Source organism: Fusarium tjaetaba (genome assembly GCF_013396195.1).
Source record: "Fusarium tjaetaba strain NRRL 66243 chromosome Unknown NRRL66243_c0000045, whole genome shotgun sequence".
Taxonomy (NCBI): domain Eukaryota; kingdom Fungi; phylum Ascomycota; class Sordariomycetes; order Hypocreales; family Nectriaceae; genus Fusarium; species Fusarium tjaetaba.
Window position 1 is genome coordinate 30549 of NW_023501241.1, and position 22035 is coordinate 52583.

Here is a 22035-nt window from a genome sequence, read left to right on the forward strand (position 1 = left end):
AACCTTTTTATTAAGCTTCTCTTCCTTTCGTCCGATCTTCTCTATACTCATTAAACTGTGTATTGAGCGGTAAAACTCGGTTTATTCTTCGTGAAGGTTGCTCAACACTGTTTCACCATCCAGCGAGCGGTATGTGATGCATACTATCCGAACCACTCGGATCGCCTTGCCAAGACCTGTAAGGCAATCGCATTGATAAGCTTGATACGAACGGGACTACCGGAGCCACAAAAGCAAGGATGAATCTATAACGGGCCACTTAGAGTCTTCCAAAAGTTCGTTCTGTCGATCGGAAGATGTACGGAAGCTTTGACGAAGTGGATCGAAGGATCGGAGGTTGGGCTGGCCACTTCGGAGGTTCGAGAATAACACGGGTAGTCACTTACACCAGGATATCTCTTGCGAATATGAGATTAGATTAGATTGCGTCTTTACATGAAAAATTGACAAATTCTTGAAGTTGGCTGTCCCAACGCTGTTGCTGTGGTATGCCCTCCCCAACACTCAGGACCCGATGATAATCCTCTTCACTCTCTGAATAAGCAATCGTCTCCGATGAACCAGCGCCAGACTCTGAGGGTGCTTCACAAACATATTCTATCCCGTTCCCGTTATCTTTCAATTAGCTGTTCCGGCAACTTGCTTGTAGCAACAAGACGAAGAATGTCGACGACAATGACGGCCCCTGCGTTGCCAACGCCCATTCAGGATGGGCTCGGTAAAGGTATCCCACATGGTGAGACCTCGGAATAAGCATATATTAATGGAGTTATACTAACTCGACACAGAGAAGAGTGTTCCTAGACCCGTCAATCCGTTCTCATATCATGTCCCCGGACGAGAAATCATCACCATCCCCAACTTCACACTCGAATCTGGCGTTGAGATGCGAAATGTTCCAGTTGCGTACATGAGCTGGGGCAAGCTATCACCAAAGGCCAATAACGTTATGATCATTTGCCATGCGCTGTCCGGGAGTGCAGATGTCAGCGATTGGTGGGGACCGCTTCTTGGGCCTGGGAAGGCATTTGATACAGACAAGTTCTTCGTCATCTGTATGAACAGTCTCGGAAGTCCATATGGAACGGCTAGTCCTGTGACAGCCAGGAATGGAGACAACTCGGAGGGTTGGTACGGGGCTGACTTTCCCTCAACTACTATCCGAGATGATGTTCGGTAAGTGATTTTTGCCAATACAGTCACGATTACCAGCTAAGTATCGCAGACTTCACAAGTTGGTCCTAGACAGGCTCGGAGTTCGAAAGGTTGCAGCTGTCATTGGTGGCTCTATGGGAGGTATGCACGTTCTTGAATGGGCGTTCTTTGGTAAAGACTATGTTCGTTGTATTGTACCAGCTGCAACTTCAAGTCATCAAAGTGCGTGGGCCATTGGCTGGGGAGAAGCACAGCGACATGCCATTCGAAGCGATGTTAAATACAAGAACGGTCGTTACAGCTTTGATGATCCTCCAGTTCTTGGTCTGGAAGCAGCTCGTATGACGGCGTTGTTGACGTACCGAAGTCGGGACTCCCTTGAGAGGCGATTTGGACGCGACACAGGAAGCAAAAAGAAGGTTAGCACCTAATTTCGGTGAGAAAGACGAGTCTAACACACGTTTCAGACACAGAAACAAGAGAGCAAGACATCACCGAGTAACAGTACACCAATTCACAGCCACGGCGGGGCCGACGAGACCCCTGTCGCATTTGACCGCGCCGACTCGAACTTCGCCGCCCAATCCTACCTCCGCTATCAAGCCAAGAAGTTCTCCGACCGCTTCGACAGCAATTGCTACATCGCCCTCACCAACAAGCTCGACACTCATGACCTGGCGCGTGGTCGAACGCGGACCATTACTGAAGCACTGTCACTGATTGAGCAGCCTACTCTTGTGCTGGGAATACGAAGTGATGGGCTGTATACACTTGCTGAACAAGAGCAGATTGCGCGAGCTGTACCAAATGCCAAGTTGAGAGAGATCGTGAGTGATGATGGACATGATGCGTTCTTGATCGAATGGAGTCAGTTGAATTGGTTGTTGATTGGGTTTCTGCACGAGAGTTTACCGGACATTATGCAACGAGCGGCTCTGTGATGTTGGAAAAGGTACATCACTATACATCTTTATCATCATGTATAAAATAAAGATCTCAGTGCTCTTTGTAACACTGAGTGTGCCTAATCTGTAGCTGACAATCTACCTGGCCTGGTCCTCGCCTTCTCAATAGGCCGAGGAGCAGTAAACACATGAGATACCAATAAAACCTCATCATCGCTTTCCCTCTCGCCATGTTTTGTATCCGCCAACTCCCTTGTCTCCGTCACTGTAAACTCGGACACGCGCAGTATTCTCGTCGACCGGTTATCGTCTTGGAGCAAATCATCCTGTATACGACGTCTGTTTTGTAGTTCGATCTCGTGATAGCGATTGGAAGTGTGCGGCTCGGGTGGCGGGTTGGTAGTGTATGCCTTTGTCGAGCGATTATAGCTGGACATTGAAGGAAAGCATCGCGAGACGAATGGTCGTAGCGTAGGGACACAGGCGCATAGCAGCCCGCAACAGAGCTCGGTGAATGACCAACACGCTGGTTCGACGTTGACCCAGGTAAGGTCTTCTTCGATATCTAGGTAACCCATACGAACCATCGAGATGGCGCATGTACTATGCGAGCGATTAGTGGTAGGTTACAAGACGAGATTGCTTGGGTAGGACTTACAGGAAGCCCACGCAGAAGACCCCAAGCAGGACAAAACGTTGTCGACGAGCCAAGTTCAGCTTAATCACCACGGGAAAGGGTATCACTATAATCATGATATCCGTCGCGATGTTCCCAGCTGCAGTAATGTACCACGTCGGGTTTCTTGGAATGCATTCGCCTTCGATAGCTCTATCCCAGAAGGCAGCTATGGGGGTGCAGACAAAGATATTGAGAAAGATCTGAGAAATGCTCCAGGCCGAAACAAAGACCATAGCGACCAAGAGAACCGTCCTCATCTTGTTTATAGCGAATGCCCGGTAGTATTGACAGAGGAGTGTTGTTTTAATCGCGCCCAAGGATACGAGGTAAAGGATGATGGTAACGTAAAACACCTTTCAGTGGCATTAGCGAGCGAGCAGATAGATGTCCAAGAAACAAACCTTGAAATAACTCCTTGATTCATCTTCAGTTAAGAATACCTGATGTCTACCAAACCCATATTTAATGCCTGGAGATATTTTAGATTCTCACTCATTCTGAAGAGGTATTTTCTCTTACCTAGTAGAATGCTGCATGCGCATGTAGTAATTGAAGCCTGTTGTTTTGCTGTTTAGTACCTGAGATACTGGCCTTGGCGTAGGAGCTGGGAAATACCATAGACAATACAGCCCAAATATCGTCGGCACCGAACTGCTTTAGAAGCATAGCTCGAGTATACACTCGTAGAAGCACGATACTGAAAGTCAGCAGCAGAAGGGTCAGGACAACACCCAATATGAGTGGTGCCCGAGTATCCGCCTCTTTCATTGTGAGTATATCTTGAGTATTAATCAGGGATTAATGCAATGGCCAGTGACTGAGATGTTGACAGCGACGATGTTGGTAACCCTTGGAAATATGTAACCATCAGCTACTCCCCTGACAAGTTTGGCATGTAAAGGTCTGTCAATAATAGAGTTAAGCCATTACACGACCTGCCCAAAACGATCAGTTCTTAGCCCAAGCCACTGACCGGGGGAAATCCAGTCTTGGAGTTAGTAAAGTCGTCAAACAAGCTAAAACTTTACAAACCAACCAGAAATAAATCCAACCGCTCTAAAATCAGTGCTAAGATAAGATGGTTATATCCGCCACCGTTTATCGGTGATCTGCAAGCTTGGATAATCGTTTTGGAGACGAAGGTACAAGGAGATAAGGCGCACGATACAGGGTCCAGCTGTCAGATCTATTAACTCAAAGTACATAACTACCCACGCAGTAGCCCTAAGCTTTTCAGCTTAACGCCAACAAACCCCTTACGCCACCACATGTCAGCTGTCGTATAGCAGTGAAGATCACTGTCAGCAGGAGGTCAAGGAGGCGCAGACTAAAGGCAGAATTGGGTAAATGATATCTCCACATAAGGCGTCATGGTTTCGAGTCTGAGTCGCGTAGCAGATACCTACATCTATTGCTCAGGGAATAGCTAAAGTATTGAAGAGTCCATTCTATATTAAATATAACGAATAGCAAGAAAACCCAAGTATTCCTGGTCTAGTTTAATGGTTAGCTGGAATACTGTTCTATGTACCGATCAAGCTAATGGCAGCATACTTAAGCTGAAGTCGAGCTATCTGGCCGTATTGTGGGCATGTTGCAAAGGGAGTGAACCGACCAAGTAATACAGGCATGGAACTACCCGACAAAACGCTAAATCTCCTACTCAAGCCCAATTTGGTCAAGACATTACGCAACCCATTTATGACAGTATTATAATATACCGGATACCTAGGATACCCAGAAACGTGAACCTGTCAAAACCAGGTAGCATCGTCAATGCAGGCCGCGTTTCGGAGATGTGCGAGTGCATATCGTTTCAGGTACCTATAGCCCGTCGGGCCGACGATGTGGAGATATCCCAATTCCCAGCATGTGTCTATGAAGATCTTCGAGTCTTGGCAGGGCGCGTTTTTCGTCGATGCCCTACGGAGTAGATCGGAGTGGCTTTGACGCTTTGGCAATTCAACCCAGCTGAACCGGCATTGCCGTCCGTATATATATCAAACAGGTAACTTTCCCCTGATAGACTGGGGTAAGCCAGACCAAGCTTAACCCTTTGAGATTTAGATCTAAAGACTATTGGCTCTTTAAGATTTAGAGTTTGGCGACGGAGCAGTAGCTGGAAATTATTTACTCCGCCTATGGGGTAACGGTTGGTGTTTTGAGATTGATATGGGCTTACAACCCTAATGGTTACAGGCGTTTATAAAACACCTGAGCTCCCTTGTGAAGGCTGTAAGTCAGATTCTTAGTATTCAAGTAGCTGCTCTCCTGCTTTCTAGTACAAGCTACCAAGCCATCATCACCGGCATGCTCTAAGCTCAAGGCAACTATGAACCAGAAAGCATTCTATTAAAAAGGGAAACATCGATCTCACAAGTCGGTTATTAGAATAGAAAATTATCTCCCCTCTGGGTTAAACAATTCCATAATCTCAGAAGCCCCATTCGCAGCAGCAATATCCAACGCTGTCCGATGCTCTCGATCCTCCACCAACAGATCCAGCCCCTTGCCCATCCAAAAGCTTAAACCTTTCCAATCTCGTGAAACAACTTCCACAGCCTCCTCGATTCGCCACAACATGGAGCAGGGACTGCCCCCTCACATTAACAGCCGTCCAGTCCACACCAACCTTCTCAAGCAACGCCCATAGCACTGGTCTTTTTTCTTCCATGGCTTGTCTCTCAACATTCGAATGGTGGATACATGAACAATGCCCGAAGCACTTGTCGGGATAGACTCTGGTCATGTTGACGTGGAAATCACCCTCGCGGAAGAACGCGAAAATAGGTGTCTCGCCCATTTCGTTTCGTGCATTGATGTCTGCACCTTTCGAGAGAAGCAACTCCATTGTTGGGTACACGGGCCCTTCCCAAACCTCACTGCCATCTTCATGCACGAGTAGGTACCATTTCCTCTGGAGAAGAAGGTGAAGTGGTGTATCCCCATTTTCATCCTTTGCACGGACACTAGCTCCTGCAGCTATAAGCATTTGGGCAAACGCTTCGACCCTTTCTATTCTGCCCAGATATCCAAACCGGTCTCTATCATCCAGTGCATAATGTAGTGGTGTTCTGCCGACTTTGTTGACCTGATTCAAAAGCTCTGGCGCAAGAGTCATGACTTCGTCGAATAAACTCTTCTCGGACAGAAGGGAAGGTCCTATGTGCAGGATCGTCCTATCCAAATTATCCCTTGCGTAGAGGTCGGCGCCTCTATCGATCAGTATTCGAGTTGACGCTTCATCGGCGTCCTCGAAAGCAACATGAAGCAATGGAACACCCGCAGCATCCTTCAAGTTGATGTCCAGTGTCGGATGCTGGAGAATGAGGTCTAAATATTTCCTTCGGACGCTTTCAGTAGCCCTGCGATTGAGAAACATTTCCCAAGGCATAGAGTCGCCGTACCTGACATCCTTTCTCAGTGCCTTATGCGCCACTGTTTTTTGATGGAAGCGAGCATTTGGATCAGCGCCAAACTCGAGCAGCATCTCAACCATACGAAGGTAAACCTCACAATCGACCGCGCTCGCAGTACGGCTATCGATCATGTAAATCACCATATCAAGAGGGTACATCTCGTCAAAAGAGACAGAAGTGTACTTCTCGTCCTTTCTCCGCCTCTTTTTATCTGGGGAAGGGGGGCTTGGTGGTCTGCGGACATTTGGATCTGCACCAGAAGATAGTATCATCTCTACCATACCAACATCCTTGGCGAGAATGGCGGAAGTCAGCAGGGAGGGGTCGATGATAGCCCCATGGCCGACCAGCAGTTTGAAGACTGTTTTGTTACCAACAGCACGTGCAAGACAGGACTTCCCTTTGTAGGCCACGCTATTGGGATCTGCACCAGCCTGTAGAAGCATCTCCGTAGCCGTAGGCCTCCACGCGGACTTTTCAATGTCGTCTAAGCTGGCATTCAAGGGTGAGAGCCCTTCTCTGTCTCTGGTTTCAAGGTACACGCCTTGCTTGATCAGGTACGGAAGCGCTTGGCCTGTATGCCACCAAGGAACATGCCACCAGGGACGTTGCCCCCTTCGGGAGAACCTTTCCCTCCTCCCTTGGGATAGAACATGAAGAAAGTTGCACTCTGGTGACTTCGTTTCACCCAGGCCAACCCCCTTCGATACTGAAAGCCTGATTACTGGCATATTAGGCTCTGTAGATTCACAGGCAGCACGCATCAGGGAAGAAAGGCTCTCATCCTTTCTCATCCCAGAGCTCAGAATTGTTTCTGGTGTAAGCAAGGTATCGAGAATCCTTGCCATGCCTTCGTTTGCGAGAGTGACGAGAACATAGTGCAAGTCCTCGGGTTTGGGGGATAGCTTGTTGACGTAGTCGGGAATAGCTTCATAACACTTCTGTTCCTTGAGTCTCTGTACAAGCCGCGGAAGCTTATAGCACTCGCCACATGTGCATTCCTTCTTGACAGAGAAATCCTTCACAATATCTTCTCGTCGTTGTAAGCATTGTTGTACCTCTAACGCGCGTGGTAAGTCGTCTTCAACCTTCAAAGCCCTTCGCGCTTGTACGAGACACTCGACAGTGTAATCATGGTCTGGGCGACACACGTGGTAGCGCTTATCACCCGGATTCAGATTCTCAGTTGCGGCCATTTCAGCACCTGCAGCGATGGCTATATCAATGAGATGCCAATTTGGTGTAGCGGCGTTGGCGATGAGGAGATCTAAGGTTTCTTGAAGCCGTCCTTCAATTCGTGCATTCCTGGGCCGCCTTGTATCATCTACAAGGACACCACCCGACTCAGGAGGATCAGTCTGTGACGGAGAGCTCTGCCAATTTTTCATCTCCTCTTCAGTCTGAACACAGCCATTCAATGCAGAGCCTTCATATGTCTCCATTTCTACAACTGCACCAGCATTGATGAGAAGCTCGACGGACTGGAAGCGATCAGAGGCGCAGGCGTAGTACAGTGGGGACCGACCACGGTTGTCTTTGAGGTTGAGTAACTTCTGCAGCTCTTTCTTGGTGGTTCGTTCCCTGAACCAATCCAAAAAAAAGGCCAATGGTGTTGCTCTGCCGACATCGGGATGTAAGATGAAAGACATTCATTCCCTCCTCTGTAACTAGTGTTGCATCAGCACCGAGCTCCAGAAGGCTCCTTGTGAAGTCTGTGGAGTAGGTCGATACGATATGAAGTGCAGTAACTCCATTGTTGTCTCTCATGTTGACATCTCCTCCATGCTGCTGCAAAAGGTATTCAAACAAGGCGGTCTTGGTAGCTGGCTGATCGTATTCGCAGAGGAGATGAAACGGCGTGATTCCCTGATTGTTGGCCTTTGTAGGATCGATACCCAAAGCTGTGATGCTTTGCAGAGTCTCCAGCGAGGATGACCCTTGGGACTCCTCTCCTGCATATTTCGGCATTGCCTCATGCCATACTGTGTTTCCCTCCAGATCAGCTCGGAGGGGATCAGCTCCAAGCTCAATAAAACGGTCAATGAGACGGCGTAGTACATTATATTCCCTGTCGTTTTGACACTTTCGAACTGCAGCGTGAAGCAATGTCCGCCCTTGCTTGTCTGTCACATCGAATCGGGCTCCCAGATCGGCCATGACTGAAATGAAGCTCCCGCTCTTAGTCACTGCGTTTTTCGTCGTGTCATCCAGCGCAAATCTCCCCTCTTTTCCGTAGTCCTTCACTAAGTCTTCCAGGTTGGAATGAACCCTATCAATGCTGCTGAAGAGAAGTGTTTGGCCCTTGCTATCCACGGCGTTGATAGCAGCTTTCGTCAGCTCGATAAATGTCCTCAAACACGGAGGCGACACAGTTCCAGAACGTCGACAGTGTAGAGCCAGCTTGTGAATGGCAGCCTCACCATTTGCATTATGCAAGTTTGGATTGACTCCGTCCTGCATTAATCTGTGAAGAAGTTGTAACCCTTCAGGACTAGCAATCCCTTCTTCTGTGGAGGCCAAATAGTGCAACGCAGTGCTGCCCTCATTGTCGACGGCTCGAGCATCAACCCCAAGGTCAAGCAGCGGCAGAGCACCTTGAAATGATCTGAATCCCTTGTCTCGTCTGGTGCCTGACCCTTCTAGCAATCGGAAAAACATTGTCTTGCTCTCTCGGTCCCTAATTCCGATATCAACCTTGTTAAGTATCATCTTCATGACATCAAGATTTTGGGCGGTATGAAGCGGCGTGTTGTTACACCAGTTGATCGCAGTGATATCCGCTCCCGCTTCAAGAAGGAGTTGTGCCATTAGAGGGATTTCTGCTAGATGAAGTGGCGTATTCCCTCGGTTATCGGCGTGGTTGACATCGGCACCTGCGTCGATAATTAACCGGAAGCACTCTCGGACAGCTTCATCATCAGGTGGATATTTGTTGGGAAAGGCCGAAGATCGCTTATAGACGTTGAATGGATCTTTGGATGGAGAGTGAGGTGCTGCCAAAGCATGTAGAGCGTTGGGTCCCGCCATTTCCATTTCATCGCGGGAACAACCAAGTTTCGGGTACGTACTCATTTTTGGGAACAATTGGCTGGTGTTTGGATCTGCTCCGGCTTTCAATAGGATAGAAACCATCATGGGGTCGACCTGCTTGCATGCTTGGAACAAAGGCGTTGGAGACTTAGCATGGTCGTTGATGTCTGCCAGGCCTAGGTCCAAGACTCACGTCAACGTCCTTAAGTCCCTGGAGCTATTGATGATCCAACTCAAGACCTTATTGGCCTGCCCTTGGTCTTTGATGGAAGGTAGAAACAGCTTAGCAACTGTCCTATCGACGGCTTCAAAAGCCTTCTGAATTGGTAAACCCATTCCATATTGTCTCTTACTTTCATCCTGCATCTTCCATGGATCGGCGCCAGCTTTGAGTAGGCTATCGATGATAACGGTACGCATTTCACCTTTTGTTCTTGGGCCGCCATCTAACGCCCTGTGAAGTGGTGTGAATCCCTTATAGTCGTGTTCGTCCAGTTCAGCGCCATGCTCGATGAGCAAACGGACAATGTCTAGATTTCCGTCATCCACAGCCTGGTGCAATGGAGGGTATATCTGTGAAAACCCGTGAAACTCGAGTGCTCTTCCATCATAACGCTCAAGTAGACTGCCAATAAAACTGGTCAACCCCAGTTTGATGGAGAGAATCAAGACTCCAGTCTCAAGGGGCGCTTGCGGATCAAGGCGCCCTCGGAATTCGTTCCCCACAGGTGGCTTCTCCGCCAAGGTGGTCAGTATCTTAACATGTTCCGGAATCATGAGCGTTGAAAAGATCCTGTCGTTTGTTTCCTCCTGTATGAAACCTCGCCTAGCAGCTTCTTTAACGTGAATATTCCAGTTTCTCATCGCGTAGTTCATAAAAGGCGGCAGTTGTTGGTTTGTTAAGGTGACGATTTTAATGACGGAACCAAAGTAGTGAAACCTAATCTTGTCCAGATGGCTCGATTGAAGATATGATAGGCAGATGTTTGCGAGAAGATTGTGTGTCGGGCCAGGCTCAAACACAGGAATCTCATGATCGTCCGGAGATCGGTCAAGTCCCAGCAGATACTCAGTAAGGGAATGATGAACAACGCGGACAGTTTCGTCAGGAAGGACTTCAAGTAATGGCCCACAACAAGTTCGAACGTGGTTCTTGACAGTGCCAGTGTCTTGACCATATTGGGGCTGGGTTACTCTGATACATTCGGATATCTCAAGAAGACGCAAGGGTCGAGTGGCATGGGTAACAAGCTTCAGGACAAGAATTTGCAATCCTTCTGGGAGTCTGGCACGGTCCATATGCTCCCCCAGGAGGTTTCTATACATGGCTGACAGATTGACGGGCATTCTTTCAACACTCTCTAGTATTACCGCTTCGGGTCCGTTCTGCAGTCCAGATATCTTGTCCATGGTCAGCTTGGCATACAGAAACAACCCATCGGCTTTCTTGAAAACTGTATCCTTGGCTGCAACCCTGGTCTCAGGCGACAGTTTGGAGGCAGCGAGTCGGTGTTCGATATAGGTAGAGATGCCAGGATTGATAGCTTTCTTATCTAGACGAATGTCCAAAAGCTTCAAGTTTCGCACCATCTTCTCAACCGTCGCGATAGGCCGGCTCGTAATGATAAGTTTGATTCTATCAGGCTGCATATTGCCCAGTTGATCAACCAATTGTAAGAAACTTTCCAAGGCATTGTTATCCATCTCATCGAGGGCATCGATAACGCAGTAGGCCCTGGGCATGTCTCTCAGGGCAAGCCGAACGAGATGCCACCGCTCAACCAAAGACAGATCGTCTACAAAGTCGAGGCAGATGGGCCGATAGATCAGATTCTTAATTGTCAGTTGAAGAGGAGGGCTGAAGGGCAAGGCTTGAGCAAGCCAGTCGCGGAGTGCAGATTCGGGGCGATGGTTGGATTGGATGGTATGACGAAAGAAGAAGTACAGAACTGGGAAATCTTCGGATGATAGGTGATGGATGAGTCTCGAGGCAAGGACGGATTTGCCAGTGCCGGGAACACCGCGAATCCACAGAATCCCATCATTGCGACTATCATGCCATTGTTGAAAGATGGGCGAGTCAAGGAGCCACTGGCTAGTACCCTCCAGATGGGAGCTGCTATGCTTCTTCAGTTCGCTACCATCTTCTTTATGCTTGGTAGGTCTGAGCCAATCTTGTAATCTCCTCAAAGTGGCCTCATCTTGAGGCAGGATGTTGGATTCGTTGTAGTCGTAGTCAGCAATAGCCAACCGATCGACGACGACGACATCGTCTAGCGGCAGATCAAGTTCGTCCAGCAACATAGATAGTAACGCCGGAGGGTATAGTAAATTAGTGTTTCAGTCGTCAATGTTAGCTTGAAGTCAGACAGTTCGTTTTACAGATCACTGCCATATTATAAGTAATTCTGCTGAGCCGTAGGGTACCTATAAGTCAGATAATATTGATCTTCTGATTCAGCCCATTAGGTAGAAGGCTTGGCATGATGGATGGGCCACTGAGCTTACAGTATTTTATACAGAAAACCCCGCTACTCTACATAATACGAGAATCGTCTTACATCTGCAAGTGCTGACAATCCAGTTCTTTATGCTGATATAAGATCTATCGCGATTCTAAACTGCAGACAATAAATAAAAGGACCTCAATCCGGTATTTCTATACCTGCTAAGCTGGAATCATAATACCCAGGCAGCCTCCCTCAGACTTTCTGATACCAATCCATCATGAGCCTGCGGTGAAGGTCAAGATAGCCATGAACCAGAGAGCACTTTGCCCAAGGATAACTTACAGTTGACCGGGTCATGCTTCTAGCTATGAGACAGAGAAATCATTGCTATTGACCCGCTGGGATACTTCATGCTACCAGATGAATTTCTAGTCGCCTTGGGTCCAGAGTATTAAGCCTTTCGGCATATATTTCGACCTCGGATCGCATTTGTCACAAGTCGCAGTATGTGATATACCGGTATAGGGAAACTATAATACAAATATATGTGATTAGTGAACATCCCGTGCGGCAGATCTCGCGGCGTGGTTTTTGAGACTGCTTACTAAATTGAGTGCCAATTGAAGTCTGTTTTGATGCCATTGCACGCTTACCAATCAAGGCTGCAAGTAAACGTGGCCTGGATATACGGATCTAGCATCCACGCCTTTAATAGAGCAGGGCATCAAAATCTTCTGTAACATGTATGAGCTGTTAGATAGTATATGAATTAGTAAGATGATAAGTCTGATAAAGCCTCCCAGGTTGCGATGGCGTGACAGAGTAGGTGGTTAGTGCACAATGAATAATGCTATTCTTAATAAATTCACCCTCTGCCTCTGTTTCTATCCCCATCTCCATTCAACGAATCTAGAACGGCAATCCAAAATGTCTCAAAAAGCTCTTTTGCTTGAGGAGGTGGGTAAGCCGTTAGCCTTGGGGCAACGTACAATCCCAGAGCCCGGCGAGAACCAGCTACTGGTCAAGGTCCTTGTTGCTGGCCGTAAGTTCCAAGAATATGTTTGTCTTCGGATCCGAGATTAACTCGATTTTAGTAAACCCACACGACCAGAGAACCCGTGACGATGGCCTCTTTGTTACCAGCATGCCATATGTTATTACTAGCGACATCGTTGGAGAAGTAGTGACTGCTGGAACCGGAGAGCACTCTGCCAAGTTCAAACTTGGAGACCGTGTTTTTGGACACACGTTTGCGGAAGGAGGCTTCAAAAATGACTTCAACGCTGCACAGCAATATGCCCTCGTTGATGCGAGGTTTGTGGGCAGAGTAGCCGGCAGTGGGTTAACCGACGACGAGGCATCAACAATCCCTGTTATAGTTTTGGCTGCATTCATTGCCCTGTTTGCCCCCTCGGGTCATGGAATTCCCGCTCCTCTCGCAACTGAGGCCAAGTCATTTGACTATTCTAGCGTCAGCCTTCTCGTCATTGGAGGTGGCTCCAACACGGGACGAGCCGTCGTTGAGCTTGCAAAATTAGCAGGGATAGGTCAGATCATCGTGATCGCTGGGAAACAGAACGAAGAGAACCTCAAGGCTGTTGGAGCTACCCACGTTATCGATCGAAGAGCTCAGGATGTACTGGGTCAGATTCGTGCCATCACTGGAGATGAGTTGATTTACTCTGTTGACACGGTCAATGCTGGTTTGGACCAAGAGCTTGGTGTCGCAGCGCTGTCAAACAAGAAGAAAGGAACCTTGATTACTCTTCGTCGGCCAGACGGAGACTTTGATGCTGCTCGAATAGGGCCCAAAGCTGCTGGATATGAGCGGCGCCTTGCGTTTGGGGTATCCCCGATTCACCCGGAGCTGACCATGAAATTCTGGGAGGAGGTTCCTCGTTGGTATAAGGAGGGGAAGCTTCGTCCAAGCAGTTTCGGGGTTATCAAAGGTTTGGATGCGGATGCGGTGAACCAGGCACTGGACAAATATCGGGATGGAAATGGGGTCAAGATGAACATACACCCATGGGAATAAGCAGCTGCAACCTGTTTATAGTCAAGATTTAAAAATGGACATGTGAAAATGCTGCTTTTAATTTACGAGTAAATATTCGTATGTAACTACTGCTATTGTATTTTCTTATCTCAGTACCCTTCGCCTACAGTCACGGGTCGCTGATCTTGAGCACTGTCTTACCATGGCTCCCACCAGTAAACATCGACAAAAACGCTTTGTCAGCCTGCTCAATACCTTCAAACTGAGTATAGCGCGACTTGATCTTTCCCTCCGAAACCCACTTCGGCATAGTAGCCTTGAAGTTCTCAATGTTGTCAGTGTAGATGTTGTCATCCCAGAAGATGAAGCCCTGGATCTTGATGCGACGACGGAAGATCTCTGACAGGTTGGTGACCCCATACTGCTCCTCAACGGGCTTGTTGTACTGAGATGCCTAAATAGCGTGAGCGAGTTGATTGTGATGATGGGGAGAGATACTTACTGTTCCGCAGCTGATGATGCGACCAAACCACTTCATGTTCTCAATGGCAGCTTGGAAATGATCACCGCCAACGTTCTCAAAGACAACGTCTAGGCCATTTGGTGCAAGGCGCTTGAGGGCTTTGCCAACTGGTTCCTTTCTGTAGTTGAAGCCGACATCTGCACCAAGCTCATTGACCACGTAGTCGAGCTTGTCATCAGAACTCACACTGGCAATGACCTTCATGCCCTCGATCTTGGCCAGTTGAACGACAACTTCACCAACAGAGCTTGATGCAGCGTTAACCCAGATCGTCTCGCCCTTGACAGGCTTGACGAGACCGTAGAAGGAGTTCCAAGCAGTCATCCCAGCCAGACCAAGAGTACCAACATAGTGCTTAACATCAAGGTTGTAATCGTTTGAGACCTTCCAAACAAGCGGTGATGCCATGGCTCTAGCATCAATGAGTTCTTTTGGGATAATGCCGTACTCAGCGATAGGGAGACTACCAGCAATCAAGCTACCTTCTTCGAAAGCATCGTTGTCTGAGCGGATGACTTTGGCGATTGAGAAGTTGGTGATGGGCTCGTCGACTTCATAGCCAGGCACGTAGTCAACGTTACCGGTTCCTCGCATGCGATCTCTCTGATGGGGATCGAGACCAGCGGTGAGGAGCTTGATGACTAGACCGCCGGGCGGTGCGACTAGGCTCAAGGGTCTATCCTCGAAAGAGGTATGGACACCGGGCTCTGGTAGGCTCGAGGGGGACTTTTTGAAGACCCAGGTCTTGTTTGAGACTTCACCACCCATGATTGTTATTGTGAATACAGAGAAAACGGGGAGATAATTAATATCGACGTTAGTTCTTGATTGCGATAGTCACTGTTCGTCTTCTTATCGCGCCTCTGTTTTAAGGTTCACTGTCTCGCGACCCTGGAAATCTGGGGTGCATTGTCTCTGGCACTCTCAGTGGAGGATGCACTAACTTACAGCGCCACCTCGGAGCCTTTCAGGTCCTCCGAAACCATGACCCGACGTCCGTATAGAGACCGTAAAACCCCAGCTTGGAGATTAATTACTGCAGCTTGTACCGGAAGGATTTAATTGTCGCATTTGTCCGGTCGCAATTTAGAGTAAAGTTTTCCTTTTATTATTCCTGCCAAATTGTAGAACAACGGAAGCTTACGCTTCTGTGGGTTACAGTGGGTTACGTCCAGCTGGTAGTGGATGGTCACAAACACCCTCCTCCGATTGGTTTAGTCTCTGTCTTTGGTCTTCGGCCTTCGGCGGCGGAAGTTTGTAGTGGAGCTCCGGTCTCCGTATGCACTTCATCTTCGGTTCTCGGACACGTGCAGTCATAATCCTAACACCCGGGCTAGATCGTGAGCATGCATGTAGCTGTCCGGTATGATCTAAGGTACCGATACTTTCTGACCTTGTATCAATGGACACAACAGCTGGCTTTGGGCTTTTCTGTGCTGCCTGGGATCCGTTGTTTTCATGCTTGATTTGGTCTCGCTTGTCATGAATGTGTAAAGGCTCGACAGATCACTCAACGTACCTATAGAAAAGTGTGTGAGGCAACAGAAAAGGCTTCGAGATGAAGATGACAGAGCTCTGAGAGCTCACGTAGCCATAATCTCGTTGTGTTGTGGAGAAAATAGATAGCTCGAGCTCTAGGGTGAATGAAACACAAAGTGAGCAATATCCGTTAGATCTTTTGACAGTCCGAAATAAAATCCTTCAATTAAGATATCTAGTGTTAGTGCTTCTATATATACCATATCAGGACAGAATGGACCTATCCCACTGATAGTGATCTCCGATTCCATGGGAACTTGTATCATGCCATTCAAAGTCTAATCAATTATTGCAAATCGTTGATGCGGAAGAGGAAACTACCAATCACACACAGCTCCATTGGCTGCTTAAAGTTGACGCTCAATGGTACAGCAAAGTGGTGACATCATTTGCGAACAGCTTGTAATCGTAGATAGATAAGCAATGACAGTGAAACGTGTATATATAGCAACCTTTTCCGCCACTTTTCTATCGATCTGACTACGAAGTCCACCACGATTACCGCGACACTAAGCTCCATAAGCCTTCTGGAAAGACTGCTCAAAATCGGCAATGATATCATCCACATGCTCAATACCAACAGAGATACGAATCATATCCTCCGTCACGCCAGAAGCGAGCCTCTCATCCTCGGACAACTGTTCATGTGTAGTCGACCAAGGGTGAATAGCAAGACTCTTAGCATCCCCCACGTTGGCAAGGTTGGACACGAGCTTGAGGCCATCGACGACCTTGCTTCCAGCTGAAGCATCTCCCTTGACTCCAATACTCAGCATAGCACCAAATCCCCGTGTGAGGTACTTCTTGGCCTGGGCGTATGTTGGGTGAGACTCAGAGCCTGGCCAGAGGACCCAGCTCACATTAGGGCTGGACTCAAAGTACTTGGCCAGCTTCTCTGTATTTTGCGCATGGCGCTCAGCTCGAAGACCAAGGGTTTCGATACCGAGGAGGAGTTGCTGTGCGGAGAAGGGGCTGAGACAGGCGCCGATGTCTCGAAGCATCTCAACGCGGATTCGAGTGATGAAGGTAGCAGGACCGAAAGCCTCCCAGTACTTGAGGCCATGATAAGAGGGCGACGGTTCAACCATCTCCGGGAAGCGGTCCGAGTGCTTGTTCCAGTTGAAGCGGCCGCTGTCAACAATGACTCCACCGATGGTAGTACCGTGACCGCCAATCCACTTGGTGGCAGAGTGCACAACGATGTCGGCGCCGTGTTCAATGGGGCGGATATAGTAGCCACCTGCGCCGAGTGTGTTGTCGACCTGACTTCCGTCAGTTATGTTTAATGAAATAGGAACGACCAACTTACAACAAGGGGAATACCGTGCTCATGAGCGATCTTGGCAATACCCTCAAAGTCGGGCACGACGTAGTCAGGGTTACTCATACTCTCGACATAGATGGCACGGGTCTGGTCATCAATAGCAGCAGCATAGTCCTCAAGTTTTCCGCTTCGCACGAATTTGGTCTTGATACCAAACCTGGGAAGTAGCACGTTGAGTTGGTTGTATGTGCCACCGTACAAATGGGAGCTGGCAACAATGTTATCACCAGCCTTGGCCAGAGTGGCGATGGTGAGGAACTGGGCGGCTTGGCCGGAGGATGTAGCAGCAGCGGCAATACCACCTTCTAGGGCCGCAATTCGCTTCTCGAAGACATCTACAGTAGGCTAAAGGGGTAAGGTCAGTTTATGTACTTGAGGGCTATTCGGTGTTGCTTACGTTCATAAGACGACTGTAGATGTTGCCGAGCTCTTTGAGACCGAACAGACGGGCGCCATGAGCAGAGTCGTTAAAAGTGTAACTCTGAATAAGAGTTAGTTGCTGAGTCTGCTAAAATTTGGGTTTTGGCAGGACTAACAGATGTCGCATAGATGGGAACAGCAGTGGACCTCGTGTGAGGATCTGGCGTGTATCTGCCAGAGATTAGCATCTGAAGAGACGGTACCCAGGGGAGCCGTACCCAGCATGAAGCTGAAGGGTCTCAAAGTTCTGAAAGACCTGTTCCGCCATTTTGAATAACTTTTGTTCGAAGGATATGAAACACAAGAAGGGGAAAGAGAAAGCCTGCTACTGTTGTCCTGGTCCAAGGAGAATATCGTTTGAGAGAGGTCTTTAATATGACATATCTTTACCATCCGTTTTAAAGCCTTCTCCTCGGCTCAAACTAAATTTCGTATTGTCAGATTGTCCGTGATCTTCAGTCCGGCTCCGTTACCGAACGCCGCCGAGTGGAGCAATCGGACACTTCCCCATGAATCTCATGCACGTCAGCTCCGGTCCGGTCCCCGCCAAAGCTTCCGATGGCCAATCACACACACTACAGAGTCTAGGTCTATTGTTAGATTGACGAGGACGGGTTGAAGTTATTGGAAGGTCGCGGAATGTGGCCGAGAAAAAGTTCCGTTCGGTCCCTTGTTAAGAACCGTGCATACCAACAACCTCGGTTTGCAAACGAGGTCCGAGAAGCGTAGCATTCAGTAGCACTGTAACACGTAGAAGAAGGGATTGTAAAAGCAAGATAAGGCCCAAGGTGCGATTGTAGTACAATAGATATTGTAGTAAAGCTAGACCCTGCATAGTCACATTTTCTCTATGCAGAAGATAGCGAAGCAAGCATTATCTTCTCTCTCATCTCTCGTAAAGTCTCCTGCCAACGTCATGGGTTCAATCTCCCACCTACCCGCGTATGGCCACAGGCTTCTTCCTGTGGTCATCGACGAGATAGCACGGGACGAGCCTGATCGCGTGCTTTTCTACACCCCACGAAACGGACAACCCTCGCAGGGGTATGATGAAGTCACCACCAAGATCTTTGCCAACTCTATCAACCGGCTTTGCGGATGGCTTGACTCTCAACTTGGATCGCCAACGGTATCTAAAACAATTGCCTACATTGGTCAAAGTGAGTTGGCTTTGCTATTTTACTGTGGGCAGCTGCTGATGAGCTTCAGATGACCTGAGATATTTCATCATGATGATTGCTTCTACAAAGCTGGGGCATAGAGTAAGATCCCAAACATGGCATCAAATCGATATTCTCTAACTAATTAACTAGTTGCTTCTATCGTCACCACGCAACAGTGTCGAAGGACACGTATCACTGATCAAACAGTCTAGCTGCGAATTCTGGATTGCTTCATCTGGTCTGGACCACCACGGATTCCTCCAAGACCTCCAGATTCCCAGTGTTGAAGCTCCTGAACTATCCCAGCTTTTAGATCCAACACCCGTCAAGCCGTATATCTACCAGAAGACCTGGAGTGAAGGAAAGTCGGACGTCCTTGCACTCCTTCACACCTCAGGCTCTACCGGCCTGCCTAAATTGGTGCCAGTATATCTTGAAACTGCTGCGACCGTTGATGGTTTTCACCTCATGGAGCCTACGAATGGGAAGAGACCAACTGGTGTTGAGTGGACTGGCACGAGACAGTTGTGCGCTATGCCTCTCTTCCACGTAAGTCTCGTATTCTTGTGTCTGAAGCGGGCTCTGACGTGTGCTTTTAGGTCGCTGGAATATGTCTCGGTCTCTACTCGGCCGTCTTCTTCAACTGGATCGTGGTTCTCCCGTCCGTAGGACCGATCATGCAACATGTTATCGAAGACGCCCTTGACCATATTTCGCTCGACTCAGCCTTTATCTCACCAAGTGTTCTCCAGGATATCTCCAAGTCTCCCCGTGTCCTCGAGAAGCTCTCGGAACTAAAGTTTATCACTTCAGCTGGAGGACCTATTCCTCAATCCGTGGGCGACTTGATCCACCCGCGTGTACCCATCATGCAAACCATGGGCATGACAGAGGGCCAGTGGCTTGCCTCTGTTGTCACGCATCCTGATGAGTGGGCTTACTACTATTTCCATCCACGAACAGGTGTTGAGATGCGTCCTTACTCTGAAGACCTGTCTGAGCTGGTGTTTGTTCAGAACCCGAAGCTTTCCGCGACTCAACCTGTCTTCAAGACGTTTCCTGAACTTGATATCTGGGAGACGAAGGACTTGTACTCACGACACCCGAAGCATCCTGATCTCTGGAAGTACGAGATGCGACGTGATGATCTGATCATCCTCTCCAACGGAGAAAAGTTCAACCCTCTTGCTGCTGAAGGAAAGCTCATCAGCCATCCATGGATCGCTGCGGCCTACCTCACTGGCCGTGGTCGGTTCCAAACAGCTGCTCTTCTATACCCTGATGAGACCAGCCTCGACAAATCAGACGACACTATCATCGACAATGTCTGGCCAACATTTGAGGAAGTTAACAAGCATCTTCCAGCTTTCGCTCAGATTCATCGCGACTTTGTCAAGATCGTTCGCACTCCGTTTCCTCGCACTCCCAAGGGTACACTCGCTCGCAATGAGACAGAGAAAGCATTCACTGCCGACATCAACGCTATCTACGACAGGTCTACTCATGGTGACCCTTCTGTTCACATCAACGGGACAACGGAAGATGTAGTCCGTTCCGGTATTCGAGAGGCAATTGAGACCGTGTCTGGATTGGTCGACCTCAAGGACGATGACAACATCTTCACCAGAGGTTTCGACTCGCTTCATGTCATTCGACTAGCCGGACTTCTCAGTTCTGCCTTTGACCAGCCACTTGAAGTAGAACCGGGTACTATTTACACCAACCCAACAATCTCTCAGCTTGCTCATTCTGTTTGGTCCCATCTCGAACATGGACCCCAGGACAAGATCCATCACAGCCAAGTTACTCGGGAAATGCTTGCCAAGTACACCCAGGCTTTCGAGCCACCTCGCGAGGCGAAGGAGCACATCCTTCTCACAGGTACAACTGGAGAGATTGGTTCGTATCTGCTCGACGTTCTATGTAGCAACGACAAGGTCGCCAAGGTTTGGTGCTTGAACCGTAGTGCCGACGCCTTCCAACGCCAAGTAGACTCGGCCAAGTCCAAGGGTCTTTCGTCAAACTGGCAAAGCAAGGCCAAGTTTGTGCGTTATGATGTGGCCTCAGAGAACCTCGGCTTGAGTAAGGATGATCTTGAGGAGATCAAGAACGAAGCCACTGCTATCATACGTAAGTCTGGCGACTCATACAACAATTTACTAGAGGCTAACCTCATCTATAGATAACGCTTGGGAGGTCAACTTCAATCTGCCTCTCTCTTCCTTCGAGCCTCAGTTCGTCGGTCTGCAGAGTCTTGTTGACATGTGCCGAGAAACTCGTCACAAGATCCGCTTCTTCTTCGTATCGTCTATCAGCGCTGCCATGAACTGGCCATCTGACCTCTTGGGCCCCGTACCAGAAGCAAGCATTCCACGATTTGATGCACCGATCAACGGGTATGGTTCATCTAAGCTTGTGGCCGAGCATTTACTCAGTAAGGCTGCGCGATCTGGTGTCTTGAGTCTCTCAGTTCTACGAGTTGGCCAAGTCGCTGGTCCGGTCAAGACTCTCGGCGAGGGTAGCATTTGGACTCGACGAGATTGGGTTCCCGCTGTAAGTATCCATTCGCTGCCCATCAATATACTATTAAACTAATATTTATTTGAGATCATCGATGCCTCCGTCTATCTACGAACTCTGCCATTAGATCTTGGCTCTGCAAGCATTCTAGACTGGATCCCCATCGATCTCCTCACAGAGGTCATTGGGCAACTCGTGGTTCCCGTGAATCCAGTCGTGGGACAAGAGAATTACTACAATCTACTAAACCCCCGAACACCCAGCTGGATAGATACTCTTCCTGGCCTCAAAGCTCAACTTGAGGCTTCTTTCTCAGAGACGTTTGAGATTATTCCTCTACAAGATTGGATTGGCCGTCTGCGAGGTGCAGAGAAGGCCATCGTGAAAGAGGTCAGTGAAGGATCATCCGAGACTGCGAGAAGGGCTCAAAGTGGTCTCAAGTTGCTGGCCTTCTTTGAGATGCTGGCCTCAGGGAATGAAGGATCTCGGGGTCTTGAGTGGTCTAAGGGAAACACACTGGCACAGAGTTCTATCTTGGCTTGCATGGAGTCTGTGTCATCAGCTTGGTTTGACACTTGGTTGAAACAATGGGGTTATTGACTGTAGTTTATGTCAGTTATCCATACGAATAAAGTGTTCCCTATCAGCAAGCTTCATCGTTGCAATCGTATGCTAGGAAATATTAACGTCACATGCCTAATTACTTTTAAACAATATATATATGCTGTGCGATGTGAGCTAGCGACATCCAAAATGACATAATATCATTACGAAAGAAGATACAAAAACACTGTCAGACAATATCATGATCGACATGTCAGCACTTGGCCATTTTAGTTCGGGATCCGTCGCCGAAATCCTTCAGACTTCTTCGTCATAAGAGTCAGCATCACAAGAAGGTTAACTGTTCCA

General features: G+C 48.4%; 6 protein-coding genes across 6 annotated transcripts; 3 read left to right on the forward strand and 3 right to left on the reverse strand.

Annotated features, from left to right (window-relative positions):
- Window positions 1-675: 675 nt before the first annotated feature.
- Window positions 676-2096, forward strand: FTJAE_2479 (Homoserine o-acetyltransferase; the record flags this gene model as incomplete). Its single annotated transcript, XM_037348676.1, has 4 exons — window positions 676-736; window positions 789-1176; window positions 1226-1574; window positions 1623-2096. The coding sequence occupies 4 exons, from the start codon at window positions 676-678 to the stop codon at window positions 2094-2096; spliced, it is 1272 nt and encodes a 423-aa protein (XP_037210410.1).
- Window positions 2097-5173: 3077 nt separating this feature from the next.
- FTJAE_2480 (ankyrin) lies at window positions 5174-11492 on the reverse strand (the record flags this gene model as incomplete). Its single annotated transcript, XM_037348678.1, has 3 exons — window positions 5174-7639; window positions 7710-9364; window positions 9542-11492. The coding sequence occupies 3 exons, from the start codon at window positions 11490-11492 to the stop codon at window positions 5174-5176; spliced, it is 6072 nt and encodes a 2023-aa protein (XP_037210411.1).
- Window positions 11493-12565: 1073 nt separating this feature from the next.
- On the forward strand, window positions 12566-13673 carry FTJAE_2481 (zinc-type alcohol dehydrogenase; the record flags this gene model as incomplete). The annotated part of the gene is made up of 2 exons (XM_037348679.1): window positions 12566-12680; window positions 12733-13673. The coding sequence occupies 2 exons, from the start codon at window positions 12566-12568 to the stop codon at window positions 13671-13673; spliced, it is 1056 nt and encodes a 351-aa protein (XP_037210412.1).
- Window positions 13674-13803: 130 nt separating this feature from the next.
- FTJAE_2482 (reductase RED1) lies at window positions 13804-14925 on the reverse strand (the record flags this gene model as incomplete). Its single annotated transcript, XM_037348680.1, has 2 exons — window positions 13804-14088; window positions 14137-14925. 2 exons carry the CDS (start codon window positions 14923-14925, stop codon window positions 13804-13806), a joined length of 1074 nt encoding a protein of 357 aa, XP_037210413.1.
- A 1280-nt stretch (window positions 14926-16205) lies between these two features.
- FTJAE_2483 (o-acetylhomoserine (thiol)-lyase) lies at window positions 16206-17708 on the reverse strand (the record flags this gene model as incomplete). Its single annotated transcript, XM_037348681.1, has 5 exons — window positions 16206-16958; window positions 17006-17365; window positions 17418-17501; window positions 17557-17611; window positions 17659-17708. The coding sequence occupies 5 exons, from the start codon at window positions 17706-17708 to the stop codon at window positions 16206-16208; spliced, it is 1302 nt and encodes a 433-aa protein (XP_037210414.1).
- A 648-nt stretch (window positions 17709-18356) lies between these two features.
- On the forward strand, window positions 18357-21723 carry FTJAE_2484 (Linear gramicidin synthase subunit D; the record flags this gene model as incomplete). The annotated part of the gene is made up of 6 exons (XM_037348682.1): window positions 18357-18600; window positions 18650-18702; window positions 18754-19152; window positions 19203-20733; window positions 20786-21156; window positions 21211-21723. 6 exons carry the CDS (start codon window positions 18357-18359, stop codon window positions 21721-21723), a joined length of 3111 nt encoding a protein of 1036 aa, XP_037210415.1.
- Window positions 21724-22035: the final 312 nt, after the last annotated feature.